Source organism: Pagrus major, chromosome 4 (genome assembly GCF_040436345.1).
Source record: "Pagrus major chromosome 4, Pma_NU_1.0".
Taxonomy (NCBI): domain Eukaryota; kingdom Metazoa; phylum Chordata; class Actinopteri; order Spariformes; family Sparidae; genus Pagrus; species Pagrus major.
The window spans coordinates 39,659,576-39,683,174 of NC_133218.1; the positions used below are offsets into that span (position 1 = coordinate 39,659,576).

The 23,599-nt window shown below is 44.2% G+C and overlaps 1 protein-coding gene across 1 annotated transcript in view; it reads right to left on the minus strand.

Moving 5' to 3' along the window:
• Positions 1-12,382, minus strand: part of hsd11b2 (hydroxysteroid (11-beta) dehydrogenase 2) — a 19,379-nt gene extending 6,997 nt beyond the window's left edge. Inside the window, exon 1 of the mRNA XM_073465241.1 lies at positions 11,860-12,382. Within this exon, the coding sequence (XP_073321342.1) occupies positions 11,860-12,139 (280 nt within the window). The 5' untranslated portion in view covers positions 12,140-12,382. The remainder of the gene's footprint in view (positions 1-11,859) is intronic.
• Positions 12,383-23,599: the final 11,217 nt, after the last annotated feature.

Consider the following 23,599-nt stretch of genomic DNA (forward strand, 5'->3'; position numbering starts at 1 on the left):
GTTAGCAGCGAGCAGAGCGGAGGACGTCGGCCTGATAATAAACTGTGGACACTTTTGTCCTGTTGTCATTGAGCTAATGAGCTCATTCATTAGCAGACGAGCAGCACAGTCCAGAGTCTGTCCGCTCGGCCGGACACAACACAGAAACTCCACTATTAGTTTTAAATTTGAAAGTTGGCGAGAGGACGGCAGCTCTTTACTCTGGTCACTACTGACCAGTGATTATCATTATTATATAGTTATTATTGATTATTTACTGTCACAGGCTGCTGGTGGAGTTGCTTTGTGTTGAGCTGTATTCTGTGTTCTGTTTACATCACTTTGTCTGAGAGGTGCAGGTTCAGATCGGGTTCGTACACAGAACTCTGGTTCTGGCTTACATCAGTTTTTGGTGTTGGAACAGTTTTATGATAAAAAATAAGATAAAATAATAAAACTTTGTTCTCAGAGCAGTAAACTGTATTTCCTGTGTGAAACAGAACAGAAACCCCGAGTCGACACGTCCACATATGTTTTCCCAGAAGGTGCTGCGTCCCCCAGAGACAGAGACCTGTCACGTTCCCCACGGCTCTCCCAGTTTCCCAGAAGTCCTAGCACCTACAACCTGATCCGCGGCAGTACTCGCTGTTCTGTTTGTTCTTTTGTACGGCTGGCGGGGGTCTGAAAGAGCTCTGTTGGCGAGAGCGGCAAGGCGTTGGCACGCTGCTTCACTCCGTGTCCTTGGAGGATTTCCAGAGTCACGTCCCGGGAAGAAAAATAGAGTGAACGCTGGCTCCAGAAATAAATACCACCGCTCTGCTGCACGTTACAGGAACACAGTCTACAACCTGATTCATAACCACACACACACACACACACACACACACACACACACACACACACACACACACACTGATACCTGATACACCTGTCAAACTGCTCACATCAACAAAACACAGCTCAGAAATCTATCAGAGCTGCAGGAGAAGTCAGAGTGACTCGTCTCTCCTGAGAGGAAACCCTGTGTGTGTGTGTGTGTGTGTGTGTGTGTGTGTGTGTGTGTCAGTTTAATTGTGCTGCTCACACTTAAACAAACTGAAACAAGTCAGTGGAGCACATTTATAAATCTTCAGCAGAACAAAAAGTCCCCTCCAGGGTTTCAGCCACAGTGTTTCCTCACAGATCGGCTCCACTCAGCTTTAAAAATAATATCACATAAACACATTTTTAGATTTTAATACTTGAACCAAACATGTTGAATAAAAACAAAACCTTGCTCCTCATTAAATGGAGCCTGTTCACACAGTAACAACCCGACCTGAGTGTACATTGATAAGTTCCTGCCTCAGGTAGCAGATGAGTCACACGGCTCTCTGTGCTCTTCAGTTGCTTCAGTGATTATGCAGAAAGTTTGTAGGTAATAACTTTTGCAGAGGAATGTAGATTTGAACTCGCGCCCTGTTTACCTGATCTGACACCCTCAGACTATGACCTCCTCCTCACTGATCTGTATTCCTGCCTCAGTGTGTAAATGGAGGAGGAAACACAGCGATATGTTTTGATTTGTCATGATTTGTAATAATTATGGAGAAGCCTCTGCAGATTGCTGGTGCAGATGTATCACGTGTCGCGGCGGCTGTCAGACCACACACTGTCCCACATTCTTCATCCTGTCCAGTGCTGACCTCTCACAGCGAGCCTCCATATTTGTTCTGAGGGTGACGGCTGATGTGGACTCGAGTTTCAGACAGACTGACAGAGATGGACTCGGTCTTGCTGCTGAACATTAACTCCCCCCGGCCCGTAAAAGGACAGCTGGGGGTTTCTCAGTGAAACACGAGCTCTGAGGAACATCCCCAGTGTAAACGGACCGCTTAAGCCATAGATTGATCTCCATAAAGCAGACAGTTTGAGGCTGCAGCTGAACATGAGGCTGCGTTATCGCTGCAGGAGATGTCGGCTCTGAGGAGGAGCACCATTACGTAACAGGGCCAGGGCTCCGAGGGGCCCCTCAGATGAAAAAATAAACGCTGATCTGTGAAGAGACGGAGGAGTGCTGAGAGACGTATGAGGTCAAAAACACACATCTGTCTCTGGGCGGAGGCCGCTACATCTGCACAGCAGCTCCACCCTCATGCAGAGAGATTCAGCTATAACAGGTCGACAGACAGGACTGCGTGTCACTTCACTGAATGATGTCAAACATTTAAAATGAGTCCATGATGAAGAACGTAAATGACCCACGAAGCATTAAAAACAAAACAAAAAGAAAAGGAAGACAGACTGAGTGGAGGGCAGTGGATATGACATCCTGTCAGGAGGCAGGAGGGAACGTGAGGTGTCAGTAATAAAATCAGCATGTTGTTATTACACGTCCAGGTAATCATCTGGACCAGCAGCCTTATTTATATTCACTCCCAGCAGGAGTTCACTGACAGAGGCCGGTCCTCTGCAGGCGGAGAAGACTTCACAGCTGAGTCTTTGTTGAGGAGATCATAAAATATGTTGAGCTCATCTATCGTGGCCTCACACCTGAAGCTCTGTAGCCTGTGATGTTCTGGATCTCCTGCCACATATCGTCAGTGCTGCTGGTGTCGAGGTTTCTCTCCAGTCAGTGAATATTAATGAACATTACTGTAAATAAGAGGCCGGTTTTCATCTGTCGTCACTGACCAGGTGTGAAGTTAGTACATTATTAGTATTTATATTTTTTTCTTCAGTATTTTAAGTTTTAGTTTTTTTAACAGGTGTAACTTTTTTCTTTAGCTGACAGTGTGGACGTCCACAGGTAATAAACGACTGTGATGTGTCAATCGATCAGCGTCAGTCCTGTTTGAAGTGCACGAAGACGTCATCACAGTTCCTCTGACCGCTGTCAGCGGAGAACCCCATCGTTTACACCAGAACCACCTGAGGAATGTATCCACGACAGGGCTGACGAGCAGGTCGGGAAGAGTTCATGTTCTACCACACAGTGTTCTACCTCACAGTGTTCCACCTCACAGTGTTCTACCTCACAGTGTTCTACCACACAGTGTTCTACCTCACAGTGTTCCTCCTCAGTGTTCTACCTCACAGTGTTCTACCTCAGTGTTCTACCTCACAGTGTTCCACCTCACAGTGTTCCACCTCAGTGTTCTACCTCACAGTGTTCCACCTCAGTGTTCTACCTCACAGTGTTCTACCACACAGTGTTCTACCACACAGTGTTCTACCTCACAATGTTCCTCCTCACAGTGTTCTACCACACAGTGTTCCACCTCAGTGTTCTACCTCAGTGTTCTACCACACAGTGTTCTACCACACAGTGTTCCACCTCAGTGTTCTACCTCACAGTGTTCTACCTCACAGTGTTCCACCTCAGTGTTCTACCTCACAGTGTTCCTCCTCAGTGTTCTACCTCACAGTGTTCCACCTCAGTGTTCTACCTCACAGTGTTCTACCTCAGTGTTCTACCTCACAGTGTTCTACCTCACAATGTTCCACCTCACAGTGTTCTACCACACAGTGTTCTACCTCACAGTGTTCTACCTCACAATGTTCCACCTCACAGTGTTCTACCACACAGTGTTCCACCTCAGTGTTCTACCACACAGTGTTCTACCTCACAGTGTTCTACCACACAGTGTTCTACCACACAGTGTTCTACCTCACAGTGTTCCTCCTCAGTGTTCTACCTCACAGTGTTCTACCTCAGTGTTCTACCACACAGTGTTCTACCTCACAGTGTTCTACCTCACAGTGTTCCTCCTCAGTGTTCTACCTCACAGTGTTCTACCTCAGTGTTCTACCTCACAGTGTTCTACCTCACAGTGTTCTACCACACAGTGTTCCACCTCACAGTGTTCTACCACACAGTGTTCCACCTCAGTGTTCTACCTCACAGTGTTCTACCTCACAGTGTTCCACCTCAGTGTTCTACCTCACAGTGTTCCTCCTCAATGTTCTACCTCACAGTGTTCCACCTCAGTGTTCCACCTCACAGTGTTCTACCTCAGTGTTCTACCACACAGTGTTCTACCTCACAGTGTTCCACCTCAGTGTTCTACCTCACAGTGTTCTACCTCACAGTGTTCCTCCTCAGTGTTCCACCTCACAGCGTTCTACCTCACAGTGTTCCTCCTCAGTGTTCTACCTCACAGTGTTCTACCTCACAGTGTTCCACCTCAGTGTTCTACCTCACAGTGTTCTACTGCACAGTGTTCTACCACACAGTGTTCCACCTCACAGTGTTCTACCACACAGTGTTCCACCTCAGTGTTCTACCTCACAGTGTTCTACCTCACAGTGTTCCACCTCAGTGTTCTACCTCACAGTGTTCCTCCTCAATGTTCTACCTCACAGTGTTCCACCTCAGTGTTCTACCTCACATTGTTCTACCTCAGTGTTCTACCTCACAGTGTTCCACCTCAGTGTTCTACCTCACATTGTTCTACCTCAGTGTTCTACCACACAGTGTTCTACCTCACAGTGTTCCACCTCAGTGTTCTACCTCACAGTGTTCTACCACACAGTGTTCTACCTCACAGTGTTCTACCACACAGTGTTCTACCTCAGTGTTCCACCTCAGTGTTCTACCTCACAGTGTTCTACCTCACAGTGTTCCTCCTCAGTGTTCCACCTCACAGTGTTCTATCTCACAGTGTTCCTCCTCAGTGTTCTACCTCACAGTGTTCTACCTCACAGTGTTCCACCTCAGTGTTCTACCTCACAGTGTTCCACCTCAGTGTTCTACCACACAGTGTTCTACCTCACAGTGTTCCTCCTCAGTGTTCTACCTCACAGTGTTCCACCTCAGTGTTCTACCTCACAGTGTTCTACCACACAGTGTTCCACCTCACAGTGTTCTACCTCAGTGTTCTACCTCACAGTGTTCCACCTCAATGTTCTACCACACAGTGTTCTACCTCACAGTGTTCCACCTCAGTGTTCTACCTCACAGTGTTCTACCTCACAGTGTTCCACCTCAGTGTTCTACCACACAGTGTTCTACCTCACAGTGTTCCTCCTCAGTGTTCTACCTCACAGTGTTCCACCTCAGTGTTCTACCTCACAGTGTTCTACCACACAGTGTTCTACCTCACAGTGTTCTACCTCACAGTGTTCCACCTCACAGTGTTCTACCTCACAGTGTTCCACCTCACAGTGTTCTACCACACAGTGTTCTACCTCACAGTGTTCCACCTCAGTGTTCTACCTCACAGTGTTCCACCTCACAGTGTTCTACCTCACAGTGTTCTCACTGTGGAACACGGGTTCTTGAAGAGATTCTAGTGGACCATAGCGAGGTTTTGGAGGTCAATGAAGTTCTAGCAAGAAGGTTCCGGGGGTTCTTGAAAAGGTTTTAGGAGTCCTTGCAAAATTTCCAAAGATCCTTGATGAGGATGTGCAACACTGAGTGTTTGACAAGATTCTCATGATCTTTGGGAAGATCAGAGGGATCACTGAAGATGTTCCAGAAGTCCTTCAGTAAGGTTCTAGACACCCTTGATAGGGTTGTGAGGATCTTTGTCAAGCTTCTAGAAAAAGTATGGATCTTCTAGAGGTTCCAGTGGTACTTGAGAAGGTTTTAGGGCCCCTAACAATGTCCCAGGGGTGCTTGATGATGTAAGGGTTCCTTGATGGAGTCCTATGGGTCCTTGAGGAGGCTTCTGACACCCTTACGAAGGTTCTGGGGATCCTTGAATATGCTGCAGAGGAGCATTATGGTACTATGGCTCTTGAGAGGTTCTAAGGGTATTTGATGATGTCGTATGTGTTTTTGGGGGGGTTTAAGGAGTCCCTGAGTAATGTCTGGTCTTCATGAGTTTCTTGTCCTTGAGGAGGTTCTAGGTTCCTTAATGACATTCTGTGGTTCCTCCAAGAGGCTGTAGGGGTCAAACATCAGGTTCTAGAGGTGCTTGAGGAGTTTTTAATGATGATCCCTGAAAAGGTTTTACAAAGAATCAAATATTGGACCATATTCTCCAAAATGTTCTGGTGATTGTTCCGTTGCATCTCTTCTCTGTGGACAGAACGAGGCCACATGTTGAAGGTCCTCATTGCTTCATCACTTGGAAAACTATGTTATAACAAACCGCAGTCCAACTGTGAGCAGAGGTCATGTGACAGGAGCAGCAACTGTGTTTTTCTACCTTTAAATAACCAGCTGTGATCATCAGGAAGTCGAGTAAACACTGTGTGGAAATCTGTTACATAACCGTCAGTGACGGAGCTCATCTTCACCCACTCCTCTACCACTGTCACTAAATGAATGCTGGGCTCTGATTGGCTGTGCTTAGGCTTAAAGCTGAACTTTTGATGAACTTTCTGTTGGCGCCAAGTGACTGAGAGGAGGAGGAGAGGAGGAGGAGGAAACTTAAAGGAGGAATGAGTGAAGACAGAGAGAAGAAAACAATACAGGCTGGGATGAAGGAGGGTTAGAAGTAAAAGTGAGAGAAGAACGAATGAAACTGAAGACATGACAGAGAGATAAATCATGAAAGAAGAAGGAAAGGAGGAGAGAAAAGAGTAAAGATGTAGTGAGGCCAGAGTGAAAGGTACCGTAAAGTAAAGCAAAGTAAAGTACCGTAAAGTAAAGTAAAGTACAGTAAAGCAAAAAGGAAACAATCGAAGCAAAGAAAAACTACACAGACCAGACCAGAACAGAACAGAACAGACCAGACCAGTCCAGTCCAGAGCAGAGCCGAGCAGAGCAGACCAGTCCAGTCCAGACCAGTCCAGACCAGTCCAGAGCAGACCAGTCCAGTCCAGACCAGTCCAGAGCAGAGCAGACCAGAACAGAGCAGAACAGAAGTGTAATGTTTGAATGTTTAAACTGGATCGGTGTCTCTGTCGGATGTGTCATGAAACCTCAGGAACAAATCAGCGTCTCCTGAGATTCATCCTGGATTTGACCCAAAGATCTTCTCCTTCAACAGATAGCTGATATCCAGGAAGTGACTCAAACTAAATGTATTTTTTAACATTTTGAATGATTTCGGACTGAAATCCTTCAACGTCTCCGTGATGAACGTGGATCAGAGGTTTATGTTCCCGTCAGGATGAACTGAGAGAACTGTGGTGATCCTCTGACAGCTCATCTAGCGCCATCATCAGGTCAACATGTTAATGTGTGCAACACTTTGGTTTCAGACTGAATCAGCAGTAACTGAGTGAGAGGAGGCGTCAGAGAGAAGAGAGAGCGAGAAGCTGCAGCTGCTGAAGGTGAATCCAAACTGTAACTGTAAAAATATTCACAATCCATATCGAAAAATCACTAACTTTCACTCCTCTGTGAGACAACCTGCACAGCTGCAAACAGCCACACTTAAAGACAAGAAGATGACATCACCATCCTGCCTCACCGCTCCGATTGGTCGTTTTTGAATCACTGCGGGACAGATTTAGAGTCCTGGACCGACGACCTCCACGGTCCAGGATAGACTCAAAGATCGTCACTGTCAGTCTGACAAAGTGAGGACAGGTGCAGGGACATGTCTATCTGCTGGGTTGTGTGTGACTTCACGTCATCCTCTGTGAGAGTCTGGCCCACACAGCGGCAGGACGCCAGCCTGCGGCGCTGCCCGGTCGGCCTGCGGCGCTGCCCGGTCAGCCTGCCCTGCGGCTTCAACCCTCATCCTTCGAAGAATGTTCCTCAAACAGTTCAATTAGCTTTCTAAGAGGTTTACTGGGGCCTTTTTTTCCACCCTCTGCTCTTATTTCCAGAGTGACCCCACGCTGACTGTTAGCAGCTTTCAACCGAGCCAATTAACAGCGAGCTGTTGATTGAGATCTCGGCTCTGGACCAGTTTTAAATCTCCTCTGAGATATCGTCTGTTCTCCTGCCTCGCTGGTTCACGAGGCCACGCCAGCTTCCACACTGTAATCAGAGCTAAGTCCAGTTGTTTTGTTTCCTGCTGAGCTGAAACATGAATTCATGAGGAGAACGTGGACCGTTGCGTAACTCTCAGGTGTCTCAGGTGTTTCTGTGTTTACATGCTAAGACGTCCGGCTGCAGCCTGTAAATGCCACGTGGAGAGAAGTGATATTCGGACACGGTCATGTGTGACTCAGAGACTGAAATGTGTTGCCATGACGCCAGACGACCTCCTGAACAGAAAGCTTAGTGTGCAGTGTATGTTGATCTGGTCTGGGTTTACCTCTGCACAGCACAGTCTGATGTTTACAGCCAGAAAGAAGACGAGTCGGAGCGAGTGCACCTGGAGGTTCTGACTCCATCAGTGTCTCAGCTGAATTTATCTTCCCAACACATCACACCTCTGATCACCATCAGTCACCAGACTTCATGTTCTGTTCTGTTCTGTTCGTTCTGTGTTTATTTGCTGTGGATGATATTTAAAAGCTGTTAATAAAACACACGTGACAACATCAAGTAAATAATCCAGTGAGTCTTTCTGTTCTCACTGTCAGAGTGTCAGTGAAGTGTCTTAACGCTGGTTGCCATAAAACGAGAGAAGAAGAGGAAGAAGAAGAAAAGTGGAAACGTGACGACAGAGGAGAGCGAGACATTGCAGGTCATGACTGATCCTCAGACCACCGCTGCTTTGTTTAGTGGAAAGAGTGAAAATCTTTTGTTTATGCTGCCATAGATCCATCAGAACACGCAACACTAGCTCTGCTTTTTAAAAATGGCGGTCATAGGCAGTTTTAGTTGGTCCTTGGTCAAAATAACTCCGCCCCCAGCACCTGACGTAAGCAGTTCTTTGTTCTAGACTAGCAAAGTGTTGGTACCACTCTGGACCCAGTTTTCCTGGCCGGGAACCAGTTATTTGGCTGTCAAAATGCAAAGAACTGGTTCCAGAGTAGGCATTGGCTCCGAACCAGCACCTGAACCGCCTCGGACAAAAAGGGGTAACAGAGTCCAGCTGAGGCTGATGTGATGTCATCAGTTCTGCAGGTGTTGGACACATGAACATGTTGAGCTGATGAGAAGTCAAAGTCATGTCAGATTATCATGAATGTTTGTATAAAATCCAGCTGATTGTTGAGACATTGGAGTCTTGACGGACTGACACTGACATCTCTAACATGACTATGATCATACTGAGCCTCTCGTGAATGGACCGGAGAAGGTACTGTGATGAGATCCAGTCAGCTCAGACGGCAGCAGCTCAACATGATGCTTTAATAAATCAAAGCTCAGGCTCAGAAGCAGCTGCGTGTGATTTAAAGTTGAATATAGAAACGCTGTCCTCTCCTCTGTGTATCTGTGTTGGACCACAGTCCGTCTCTCTTCCCGGGCCTGTGGGAGCTCACCCACGAGCACACCTCCATGATTGTATACGTGACTGCACTCAGCAATGGTGGGAGGTGAAGTCTAACTGGGCCCATAGGTTGCTCCTCTGCGTTCCTGTGTGAGTGTGGAGCGTTCGGTGACGTCCAGCTGATGTTTGTTTGACCTACATTTCTTTCATCCTGATCAAACGAGCACTCCTTCCTGTGTGGGAGGAGAGGTGGACCCCACCTTCGTTCAAAGTCTAAACGTGTTTGCACACATGAACTCTGCTGGAGACACTCAGCAGAGGTTAACTGATAACTTTACTTTATTATGTGTTCACATCCTGAGGAGCAGGTCAGCAGAGGACAACATGAGTGCTGTCAGAAGTCAGCTCGAGTCAAAGTAAAGACATGGGGTTATAATATTACTGTGGTAAAAGTGAAAGTCACTCATATGAAGAGTACTCGAGTTAAAGTCTTAAAGTATCTGATATTAAATGTACTTAAGTATCAAAGTATCAGTAAAGTAACTGATCCATATATTTACACGTATGTTTAAACTGAGTCAGCTGATCATCACAATCAATGAATTAATCTTAAAATGCAGCATGTAGTCTGCAGAAAATAGAAATACTCAAAGTACAAGTACCTCAAAATTGTACTTAAGTACAGTTCTTGAGTAAATGTACTAAGTTACATTCCATCACTGCTTACAGAGACATAATCAGCGAGGGGACAAAAGTCCATTACCACCAGAGACGGTGTTTGTATAACACGTCCCGCCCCTTCAGCCCAACAGCCAATCAGTAGCAACAGTGGAACTGGGAAACAAATCGTATTGTTGCAGTGACGTGAGTGAGACGGACTAATGATTCACGATTACTGTCAATGATCATGTTTGCATCACAATTTTCATTTTCACAGAAAGAACTGTGGAAGTTGTGATGAGGTGCAGCTCGGTTCATCTCTGCAGCTCTGCACTTCATCAGGACGACGTCCGTCACAGTTTACTGCAGCCTCCAACATCTGAATGTTGTGATTGTGATAATATTTGATGAATTGTGCAGCTCAGTCCTGAGGGAGTCTGTCACACTGCTCAACGTGTTCATGCCTCCATGTTAATCTCTGGCAGTTAGTGAAGACGATAACCTTCAAACTATTTCCTGAAACAGTTTATTCAGAGCGGACTCGGCCGGTTCACCGGTTCACCGTGAACAAGCCTCGTAGAAAAGAGACAAAAGTGACGTTTTTGAGAACATGCCGAGTTTTTGAAGGCAACAAGACAAACAGCTGCTGATTCAGCTTCTCCAATGTGAAGATTTCATATTTTATTTTGTGGCATCACAGCAAACTGAATATGTGTTTGAATAAAATGAGACATTTGAGGACGTCTCTCTGGGCTGTGGGACATGTCCCAGAGAGACGATGAAGAGTGATGTTCAGCTGAATGAATCACTTGATGTTTAGGAACAGATCAACACAGCAGCTGCGTCTGTCCGTCCTCATGGTGACGAGTGTTTTCTACCTTTCAGGTAACCTGAGGACCAGTTTGCACAGTGAGTGTGTGTGTGTGTGTGTGCAGATTACATGAGAGTACAGTTACACAAAGGCAGAGCGTGGTGTTATTAAACAGTCACATTAATCTGCAGATCTGATTATCTCATTAACTACGACACAAAGAGCGCCGAGCCAGCTGGCCGTCGGGCAACAAAAATGTGATTAAGTCTGCATGGAGGCAGGTCCAAACACACACACACACACGCACGCGCACACACACACACACACACACACAAACTGATCCATAAACTAATCGGTGGTGTTATCAGCTCATTTCCACGACGCCCTGATAACAGAAAGTGGGACAAAAACACAGAAACACACCCTCCTCTCTGCTGCTGTTTCCAGCCTTTTATTGTGAAGGGGAATCCCCCCACCCCCCCAACCGCCTATTGTTCCCCCTCACACACACACACAGACACACACACACACACAGGGATCACATCTCCTCCCTGATCGCTGCAGTGATTCAAAGGGTTTTAACAGAAGGGTTAGTACAGACTGACCTCTCTGATCTCTGATCATTTTCACTCGAACAAAAGATTATGAAAGTTTTCATTTTAACCTCTTAAAGCCTATTTTTCCCTCCAGAGTCTGTCCTTCATCACATTCACTGATCCTGACTGTGTCACAGCAGCTCACTCAATATTCTCTCTCGTTCAACACTTTCACACAAAATTCAACTTCCTGAACAGATTTGATGTTTGAAAACTTGATTTTAAGTCTTGTGAGTCTAAAGTAGAAGTTTTAAAAAACAGCAGGAGGTTTTATTCACAGTAAAGGGCTGAAAAGATGTTCTGATGTCAGGAGGAAGCCAGCTCATGTAAAACAGACAGACACTGAGACAAACTTCTTTAAATTCATCAACATGTGCCACCTTGTCTCTGACTTTAGTGTTTTTTCAAATCCAACAAACACATGAAAACGCTGCTGAAAACGAGGCTGCTTCTCTAAAAGTTCATGTATTCACCCAACAACTAAAATGACTGTTTTACTTCCAGACATGTACAAAGTGACTCTACATCCTAAAATAAAAGCCACACACACACACACACACACACACACACACACACACCTGACAGAGTAGGTGGAGCCTCTTCTTACCTGTGATGAGGACGGCCTTGCCGTGGGCGGACAGGGCGGCAGGCGGCGGGCCGGTCCTGGCCGAGTAGAGGCAGCAGGCGAGGGCGAGCAGCGCCATCAGCAGCACGGCCGGCAGGCAGAGCGCCCACAGGCGCTCCACCAGCACAGTCGCCCCCAGCCACGCCACCAGGGGGGGGGCTGCACTCAGGTGGGACGCTAAAATCTTCTTCATGGCCCCGCCAACAAACACGGTCACAACAGCCAGGTAAATCCAGAAGGGAAGATTGTAATCATCCATCATCACTGGACAGTCAGAGGAGCTTCACCTGGTTTACCTGTCTGTCTGCTTCACCTGTCTGTCACAGTTAACTCAGACTCACCTGTCTGTCAGATAGTCTCTCTCTGCTGCTTCAAATTAAAACACAAGAAGAAGAAATAATCTGCTCCAGTGCTTCTGTCTGTTCTTGCCCCTCAGTCAGTCAGTCAGTGTATGTCTCTCAACCGCTCTCGCTCTCTGCTGAACACACTCTGAGTCTGTCGCTTGAGTTGGTGCTCAGCTCGTCCCCTGACACTCTCTCTCTCTCTCTCTCCTCAGCTCTCTGTATATATAGAGGAGCTGCAGGGGGAGGAGCAGCCTGCATCTAATCTGCAGCCCACACACACACACACACACACACACACACACACACACACATACACACACACACACACACACACACACTTACAGAATAATGAGAGTGTTTATTGGATTATTAATCAAACTGTCTCAAACATAAAGAATAAAACAAAACTTTAGGAGGGAAAAGTTTTAGCTGATTAGTTTTGTTTGTTGTTAAATATTTTAATGAGTGAGAGAAGTTAAAAACTTAAGAGAAACATGAGGAACACAAGAAACATGAGAAACATAGGAAACATGAGAAACACGAGAAACATGAGAAACACCAGACACATCAGAAACATCAGAACACAGGAACATGAGAAACATGAGGAACATGAGAAACACGAGAAACATCAGAAACATCAGAAACATTGGAAACATGACAAACACAGGAAACATCAGAAAACAGGAACATGAGAAACACGAGAAACACGAGAAACATGAGAAACACAAGAAACATGAGAAACACGAGAAACATGAGAAACACAAGAAACATGAGAAACACGAGAAACATGAGAAACACCAGGCACATCAGAACACAGGAACATGAGAAACATGAGAAACACAAACATGAGAAACACCAGAAACACCGGGAACATGAGAAACATGAGAAACATCGGAAACACAAACATGAGAAACACCGGGAACATGAGAAACATGAGAAACATCGGAAACACCAGAAACACTAGAAACATGAGAAACACCAGAAACACCAGAAACACCAGAATCACAAGAAACACAAGAAACATTGGAAACATGAGAAACACAAACATGAGAAACACCAGAAACACCAGAAACATGAGAAACACAAGAAACATTGGAAACGAGAGAAACACAAACATGAGAAACACCGGAAACGTCAGAAACATCAGAAATATCAGAAACACCGGAAACATCAGAAACATCAGAAACGCTGGAAAAATCAGAAACACTGGAAACGTCAGCAACATCAGAAACACCGGAAACATAGGAAACACCAGAAACATAGGAAACACCAGAAACATCAGAAACATCAGAAACACAAACATCAGAAACATCAGAAACAACAGAAACATCAGAAACACAAACATCAGAAACACAAACATCAGAAACATCAGAAACATCAGAACACCAGAAACACCAGAAACATCAGAAACATTGGAAACATGAGAAACACCAGAAACACCAGAAACATTGGAAACATGAGAAACATGAGAAACACCGGAAACATTGGAAACATGAGAAACATGAGAAACACAAGAAACATGAGAAACACCAGGCACATCAGAACACAGGAACATGAGAAACACAAACATGAGAAACACCTGAAAAAAACGGGAACATCAGAAACATGAGAAACATGAGAAACATCGGAAACACCAGAAACACCAGAAACATGAGAAACATGAGAAACACCAGAAATACCGGGAAAATGAGAAACATGAGAAACATCGGACACATCGAAAACCCTAGAAACACCAGAATCACAAGAAACACAAGAAACATTGGAAACATGAGAAACACAAACACCAGAAACACCAGAAACATGAGAAACACAAGAAACATTGGAAACGAGAGAAACACAAACATGAGAAACACTGGAAACATCAGAAACATCAGAAACACTGGAAACGTCAGCAACATCAGAAACACCGGAAACATAGGAAACACCAGAAACATCAGAAACATCAGAAACACAAACATCAGAAACATCAGAAACAACAGAAACATCAGAAACACAAACATCAGAAACATCAGAACACCAGAAACATCAGAAACATCAGAAACACAAACATCAGAAACATCAGAAACAACAGAAACATCAGAAACACAACCATCAGAAACATCAGAAACACAAACATCAGAAACATCAGAAACATCAGAACACCAGAAACACCAGAAACATCAGAAACATTGGAAACATGAGAAACACCAGAAACACCAGAAACATTGGAAACATGAGAAACATGAGAAACACTGGAAACATTGGAAACATGAGAAACATGAGAAACACAAGAAACATTGGAAACATGAGAAACATGAGAAACACCAGCAACACCAGAAACATGAGAAACACCAGAAACATGAGAAACACCGGAAACATTGGAAACATGAGAAACATGAGAAACACGAGAAACATGAGAAACACCAGGCACATCAGAACACAGGAACATGAGAAACATAAACATGAGAAACACCAGAAACACCGGGAACATCAGAAACATGAGAAACATGAGAAACATCGGAAACACCAGAAACACCAGAAACATGAGAAACATGAGAAACACCAGAAATACCGGGAAAATGAGAAACATGAGAAAAATCGGACACATCGAAAACACCAGAAACACCAGAATCACAAGAAACACAAGAAACATTGGAAACATGAGAAACACAAACACCAGAAACACCAGAAACACCAGAAACATGAGAAACACAAGAAACATTGGAAACGAGAGAAACACAAACATGAGAAACACTGGAAACATCAGAAACATCAGAAACACTGGAAACGTCAGCAACATCAGACCACCAGAAACATCAGAAACATTGGAAACATGAGAAAGACCAGAAACACAAGAAACATTGGAAACATGAGAAACACCAGAAACAGAAGAAACATTGGAAACATGAGAAACATGAGAAACACCAGCAACACCAGAAACATGAGAAACACGAGAAACATGAGAAACACCGGAAACATTGGAAACATGAGAAACATGAGAAACACCAGAAACACCAGAAACATGAGAAATACCAGAAACACCAGAAACACCAGAAACATGAGAAACATTGGAAACATGAGAAACACCAGAAACACCAGAAACACCAGAAACATGAGAAACACCAGAAAGAAAAGAAACATTGGAAACATCAGAAACTGGAAACATGAGAAAGACCAGAATCACAAGAAACATTGGAAACATGAGAAACATTGGAAACATGAGAAAGACCAGAAACACAAGAAACATTGGAAACATGAGAAACACCAGAAACAGAAGAAACATTGGAGACATGAGAAACACCGGAAACATGAGAAACATGAGAAACATGAGAAACACAAACATGAGAAACACCAGAAACATCAGAAACAAACATGAGAAACACAAGAAACACCAGAAACACAAGAAACATTGGAAACATGAGAAACATGAGAAACACCGGAAACATGAGAAACATGAGAAACACCAGAAACACCAGAAACATTGGAAACATCAGAAACATCAGAAACAGAACATGAGAAACACCAGAAACATTGGAAACATGAGAAACACCAGAACCATGAGAAACACCAGAAACACCAGAAACATTGGAAACATGGGAAACATCAGAAACACCAAAAACATGAGAAACATAAACATGAGAAACATCAGAAAAAACAGAAACATCAGAAACACAAGAAACATGAGAAACACCAGAAACATGAGAAACATGAGAAACACCCGAAACATCAGAAACACCAGAAACACTAGAGACATGAGAAACACCAGGCACATCAGAACACAGGAACATGAGAAACATGAGAAACACAAACATGAGAAACACCAGAAACACCGGGAACATCAGAAACACCAGAAACATGAGAAACATGAGAAACACCAGAAATACCGGGAACATGAGAAACATGAGAAACATCGGACACATGAGAAACATGAGAAACACCAGAATCATCAGAATCATCAGAAACACAAACATGAGAAACACCAGAAACATGCGAAACACCAGAAACATGAGACACACGAGAAACACCAGAAACATCAGAAACATCAGAAACACCGAAACATGAGAAACACGAGAAACACGAGAAACACCAGAAACATGAGACACACGAGAAACACCAGAAACATCAGAAACATCAGAAACACCGAAACATGAGAAACACCAGAAACACCAGAAACACCAGAAACATGAGAAACACGAGAAACATTAGAAACACCAGAAACACCAGAAACACGAGAAACACGAGAAACACGAGAAACATGAGAAACACGAGAAACACCAGAAACACCAGAAACATTAGAAACACCAGAAACATGAGAAACACCAGAAACACCAGAAACACCAGAAACATGAGAAACACGAGAAACATTAGAAACACCAGAAACACCAGAAACACTAGAAACATTAGAAACACCAGAAACATGAGAAACACGAGAAACACCAGAAACACCAGAAACACCAGAAACATGAGAAACATGAGAAACACGAGAAACACGAGAAACACGAGAAACACCAGAAACATGAGAAACATGAGAAACACCGAAACATCAGAAACACCAGAAACACTAGAAACATTAGAAACACCAGAAACATGAGAAACACGAGAAACATGAGAAACACAAACATGAGAAACGTGAGAAACATGAGAAACACAAACATGAGAAACACCAGAAACATGAGAAACACCAGAAACATCAGAAACATCAGAAACACCGAAACATGAGAAACACCAGAAACACTAGAAACATTAGAAACACCAGAAACATGAGAAACACGAGAAACACCAGAAACACCAGAAACATGAGAAACACAAGAAACATTAAAAACACCAGAAACACCAGAAACATGAGAAACACAAGAAACATTAAAACACCAGAAACACCAGAAACACCAGAAACACCAGAAACATGAGAAACACCAGAAACATGAGAAACATGAGAAACATGAGACACATGAGAAACACCAGAAACATCAGAAACATGAGAAACACCAGAAACATCAGAGACATGAGAAACACCAGAAACACCAGAAACATGAGAAACATGAGAAACACAAACATGAGAAACACCAGAAACATGAGAAACACAAATATGAGAAACACCAGAAACATGAGAAACATTAGAAACACCAGAAACATGAGAAACACAAGACACACCAGAAACACGAGACACATGAGAAACATGAGACACATGAGAAACATGAAACACATGAGAAACACCAGAAACACCAGAAACATCAGAAACATGAGACACATGAGAAACATCACAAACATGAGAAACATGAGAAACATGAGACACATGAGAAACATGAGACACATGAGAAACACAAACATGAGAAACACCAGAAACACCAGGCACGTGAGAAACACAAGACACACGAGACACATGAGAAACACCAGAATCATGAGAAACATCAGAAACATCAGAAAAATGAGAAAGACCAGAAAGACCAGAAAGACCAGAAACATGAGAAACACCAGAAACATGAGAAACATGAGAAACAGGGGGTCCTCAGGAGAAAGAAACGATAGATACAAGCCAGTCAGAGGTGGAGTTGGTCTTACAAGAAGACCAGTGGGATCCTAGAGACCTGACAGACTGAAGCTGCTAATGCTAACATGCTGCTAACGCTACAGTACATGACATGTGATGCTATCGATAGCTGATGCAGAAATGTTGGTCTGACACGTGTTAAACATACAAACATGACGTATCAATGGTTTGTACAAATGTAAAAGTCCAACATTTATTCTGGTGACATAGCTGAAAATAGATATTTTTCTTTCAACATGACTTAATTTTAGAAAACATCCAACAAACACTTGAGATACAATAATGATTCCAAACTTTCAAATCGGCTCACTCAGCCACTAGATGGTGAAAAATTTGACATGGACGATTCGTCACATACTAGAGAAGAACAATCTGAGCCTAATGAAGTTCAACTTTTCTCTTCATCTTGATTCACCAATGATACATTTAATTATATATATATGAGGTGATGATGTCATCGTCTCCCAAATAAAACCTTCTGTTTCAGTGGCCAAAACACAGAGCTGCTCCACAGAGAGGAAACTCTTATCAGTCAGAGTGAGGAGCTGCTGGTCCTCCTCAGTCTCCATGTTCCTCAGGATCCTCCAGAAAGATGAAACCATCATGAACACGTTGGAACATGAAGACACATCATTGTCTCCACGTCATGAGATCACAGAGATCATCATCATTTCCAGTAATTACAAATAAAGCTTGAAAACAGTAAAATGTCTCCCGCCACCAACACAAACCACGACGTCTCTGGTTCTGGTTCTGGCTCTGGGTCTAGCTCTGGCTCTGGTTCTGACTGTGTTACAGGACTGAGATGATAAATAAGTGAAGAACTGTTTAAATAAAGTTTTTTGAACCTGATGTGAAACACTTGTACGAACAAACCTCATGGAGAAAAGCGTATTTAAAGAAAGTGCTTTAAATCCATCAAAATTTAGACCAACTAATCAATCAATAAAGTATTGATTGTCTCCCATCAACATAACATTTGTGTTAGGAACTAATCTTCACAGACAGGACAGGACGATTTCAGAGTTTGGTGATGTTTCTAATGACCTCAGTACTTCCTGTCCATGCTCTGATTGATCTGTTTGTAGTTTCAGGTCTGATCGTCTCCTGCGTGACTTTGTGGTGCAGTGATCAGGATCAGGTCACCAGCACACAGCCAGCGTCCTCACCTGTCTGACACAATTACCTGCCGCTGTAAACTCACCTGCTGAGCTGCTCTAACCCCTTTCCCTTAATCTGAGCAGCGTTCAACATGCAGCACGTCCCGCACAGACAGAGGAGATGCTCCTCACGTGTCCCAGATCAGCTTTAGCATCACAACCTGCAGATTAAAGAGCAGGGACTCACCGCAGGAACCTGCCGGCACGCAGAGGGACAGAGGACGCTAGTACGAGGCTGTCGGGTCACCTTGTCTGTTTCTTTACATTCAACACACAGAGATAACACCTGTCGGCCTGCAGAGACACTGAAACCCTGCAGGAGGTTAACAGACCTGACACAAGTGTTGATTTTAAATCTTGAAAGATGTTTCAGACATTCAGGGCAAAAAATACAAGTGAGAGGAGAGATTCATTTTTCTGTTAGCGTGTCCACATGTTAGCGTGTCCACACGTTAGCGTGTCCACACGTTAAAGGATGAGGAGGAAAAACATTAAGAGAACTTGACCAAAGAATAAGGGAACAGAAAAGTTTCGTGAGCAGGTCACTGGGGAACATTTACAGGTGAGACTTCTGGTGCTCGGTGAAGCAAATTATGATAATAACTGACACACTGGAGAGTGTCCCTCTGTGTGTCCCTCTGTGTCCGTGTGTGACGTGTTGGGAGCTCCTGATCAGTAAAGCTGCTGATTGCTGATGTTGATTTGAAATAATAAGAAACAAGCAGGATGTGAGGCAGGTCATTACTGCGGGTTTTAAACTGAGGCACAAGACCAAACGATTGATTAGTTCTGGTGGAGAACGATTTAACAAAGAGACGATTTAACAAAACATCTAGAGATGGAGGCCTTCTGGATATTGAAATTTTGGGAAACACACTGATTTGCTCTGAAGAGTTCGATGAGAAGATTAACACATCTGTGAGAAGTTAGCTGGTAGCTGCCTCGTTACCTCTGGACAAGTCTGTCCTCATCAGAAAACTGACCACACAGGTGAGGAGGCGACCTCTGGTGGCGGTAGTAATTATTACAGCTGCAAAGTGAGGAGCAGTAAGAGAAAGAAGTCCACACAGGGAGGAGGACGAGGGAGATGCAGAGGAACCTGCATCTGTACGGTGATGGTCCAGTCCGTCTGTAGTTGTTCCACAGCAGCAGTCATGGGACCGAGGCTAGCTGTTTCCTCCTGATTCCAGTCTTTATGCTAAGCTAAGCTAACCAGCTGCTGGCTTCATATTCAGTGTACAGACATGAGATCAGTGAGCCCGTTTACATGACCACAATAATCTGATAACTGGGAATAATCAGGTTATGATAATAATCTGATTTGACGTGTTTACATGATTCAGTCAATTAGTTGGATTTCTTTCCTCGTACATGACGTAAAATATGACTTTAATCCTGTTATCATGCCGTCTCTGCTGGTCAGATCTGTCACTATGTGGGATTTATTAGATTTGCTAAACATGCAAAATAATGCTCTCCTACTTCCTGTTATGCATATGTGCAGAAAACGCATCTCACATTTTAACAATATGTTGATCTCCTACAGACAGAAGCACGGCTGTGCCATGGACTCACCGGTTCCTCTACATGGAAGAAGTTGAGAGCAGAGCCTTGATTTCCTTCACAGGAACTGCTCCAAGCCACTGGTTCAGGTATGTGGACCACAACTGGGTCAGAATCAGAACAAGGGAAGTGGAAGCTTTCACAGAACATATAAATGCTGTGGACAATAACATCAAGCTCACACGATCAATCAAGATGTCAGAGGAGACAGTCTGCCCTTCTTGGACTGCGCAGTACACACTGAAGAAGACAGAAGTCTCAACATTGTGGTGTACAGAAAACCTACACAATGATCAGTACTTGCTGTTCGACTCTCATCACCCACTGGAGCAGAAGCTGGGGGTCATCAGAACCCTAAACCATCAGGCTGAGACCGTGCCCACTAAGACAGAGGGGAAGGGGAAGGAACAGTTGACATCAGGGTAGCACTTAAAACCTGTGGCTACCCAAACTGGACCTTTGTCAGAACCTCTAAAAGATCCAGAGCAGACAGAGAGGAGGAGACAAGAAAACGTAACAACATCGTTATTCCTCATGTCGCAGGAACATCTGACCCCTCGATTCCACCAGATACATGTTCGCTGCGTTACGGCTCCATCATATCCCGGTTCACTTCAAACCTACCAACACACTGAGGCAGAAACTTGTCCATCCTAAGGACAAAACACCCAGCAGGCATACACAGAGTAATGTAGTTGATGCTGTTCAATGCAGCAGGACTGCACAGATTTGTACACTGGGGAGACAAAACAACCTCTCCATAAATGAATGGCACAACACAGGAGGACCAACTCCTCAGGTCCAGACTCTGCTGTCCACTTACATCTGAAGGAGACAAATCATTCCTTTGAGTACAACAATGTAAACATGTTGTCCAGAGAAGACAGATGGTTTGAAAGAGGAGTAAAGTAATCCATCTATATCAAACTGGAACAGCTGTCTTTGAACAGAGGAGGTGGCCTAAGACATCACTTATCACCCACCTACAATGCAGTACTGAGTTCTCCCCAGACAGCTTAACAACCATTCACACCTGGACTCACCTGGCCTTAGCAACCCACATGAAGGCCGGTTGGGTCCACGACCTACAAGTGGCCCAAAGACTCATAGCTTACACATGTCCTTAATGACTCTGTAAGGACACTCCCACACAACGTAAGGACGCTCCCACATTGTGTAAGGACACTCCCATATTATGTACAGACACTCCCAAACTATGGAAGGACACTTCCACACAATGTAAGGACACCCACACAGTGTAAGGACACTCCCACACCCTGTAAGGACACACCCACATTATGTAAGGACACGCCCATGGCCTGTAAGGACACTCCCACACTCTGTAAAGACACTCCCACACTCCGTAAGGAGACTCACACACTCTGTAAGGAGACTCACACACTCTGTAAAGACACTCACACACTCTGTAAGGACACTCACACACTCTGTAAGGACACTCACACACTCTGTAAAGACACTCACACTCTGTAAGGACACTCACACACTCTGTAAGGACACTCACACACTCTGTAAAGACACTCACACACTGTAAGGACACTCACACACTCTGTAAGGACACTCACACACTCTGTAAGGAGACTCACACACTCTGTAAGGACACTCACACACTCTGTAAGGACACTCACACACTCTGTAAGGAGACTCACACACTCTGTAAGGACACTCCCACACTGTAAGGACACTCACACACTCTGTAAAGAGACTCACACACTCTGTAAGGACACTCCCACACTCTGTAAGGACAGTCACACACTCTGTAAGGAGACTCACACACTCTGTAAGGACACTCCCACACTCTGTAAGGACACTCACACACTCTGTAAGGAGACTCACACACTCTGTAAGGACACTCACACACTCTGTAAGGACACTCCCACACTCTGTAAGGACACTCACACACTCTGTAAGGAGACTCACACACTCTGTAAGGACACTCACACACTCTGTAAGGACACTCACACACTCTGTAAGGACACTCCCACACTCCACTTAGTTAGAACTGAAGAAGCCTCTTGGATGAGAGGTGAAACATCTGATACACGTCCAGTTGACTACGATACAGCACTTAGTTTTAACAACATCCGGTTTCTTTTACGTTACAGATTAACAGATTAACAGATTATTGGACAGTGTTTATCAGATTTTTCCTAATCTGATAACAGCTTTTATCTGATAAAGTATATTGCATTATGCTGTTTACATGACATCTTGAATAATCTGGTAACTCCATCAATCAGATAATGATAGGTGTATTAGTGTGCATGTCAATGGGCTCAATATAACGTCAGACTCATACAGAGAAGAAGAGGATCTCCGTAAATGTTGAAGCCTGACAATTAAATGAAGAAAAGACCGATCGATTCTCAAATAACACAAGTTTTGAGAACAATTTTAATTATGAATAAGTTAGTTGAGGTTATCTGTAAATACAGAGATGTGTGTGTTCCACCTTTGTTCACACTGATGTTAAAATAAGAAATCCAGTTTCCACTCAGAGGAAACCACTTTCAAGAGATGATGATAATGTTACTGATCAATAAGTCACATGATTAATGAATGACTAACATTCAGTGTTTGACTCTGAACATCAGCTTCATGACATGAGGGAGAATAAAGACTCTCAGCAGACGTCCTGCAGGTTTCTCATGAAGGAAAGTGAAAAGTTTTAATCTCTAACAGATGAGATCAGGACATCCTGTGAGCAGTCATGTAACCATTTAGTGTTCTGTGTCTTATCTGATGTCCTCGCAGCAGCTGAAACATGATGTGTTCAGGGGCGAGAGGGGCATGAAATCTTATCTGTTTGACCTCTGAGGACGTCCACACGTCACTTCTCAAGGTGGAACGAACACAACGCTGCTTCGGTCTCAGCTCCTTTCAGACTGCAGTCAGTCTTCAACTGGTACATCTGGATCTGTCACGTGTGTCAGTGTTCAGGATGTTTTCAATCTGCTGCAGAAGCAGAAGAAGAGAAACAGAAATGTGTGTGTGCTGAAGATCCGACACAGTGAAGACAGAGACGTCCAGTGGACACGAGCAGCGAGAGGATCTATTCAGAGAAGTGGACACTGTTGCAAGATGGCGTCTCTTTCATAGCACGGACGTAT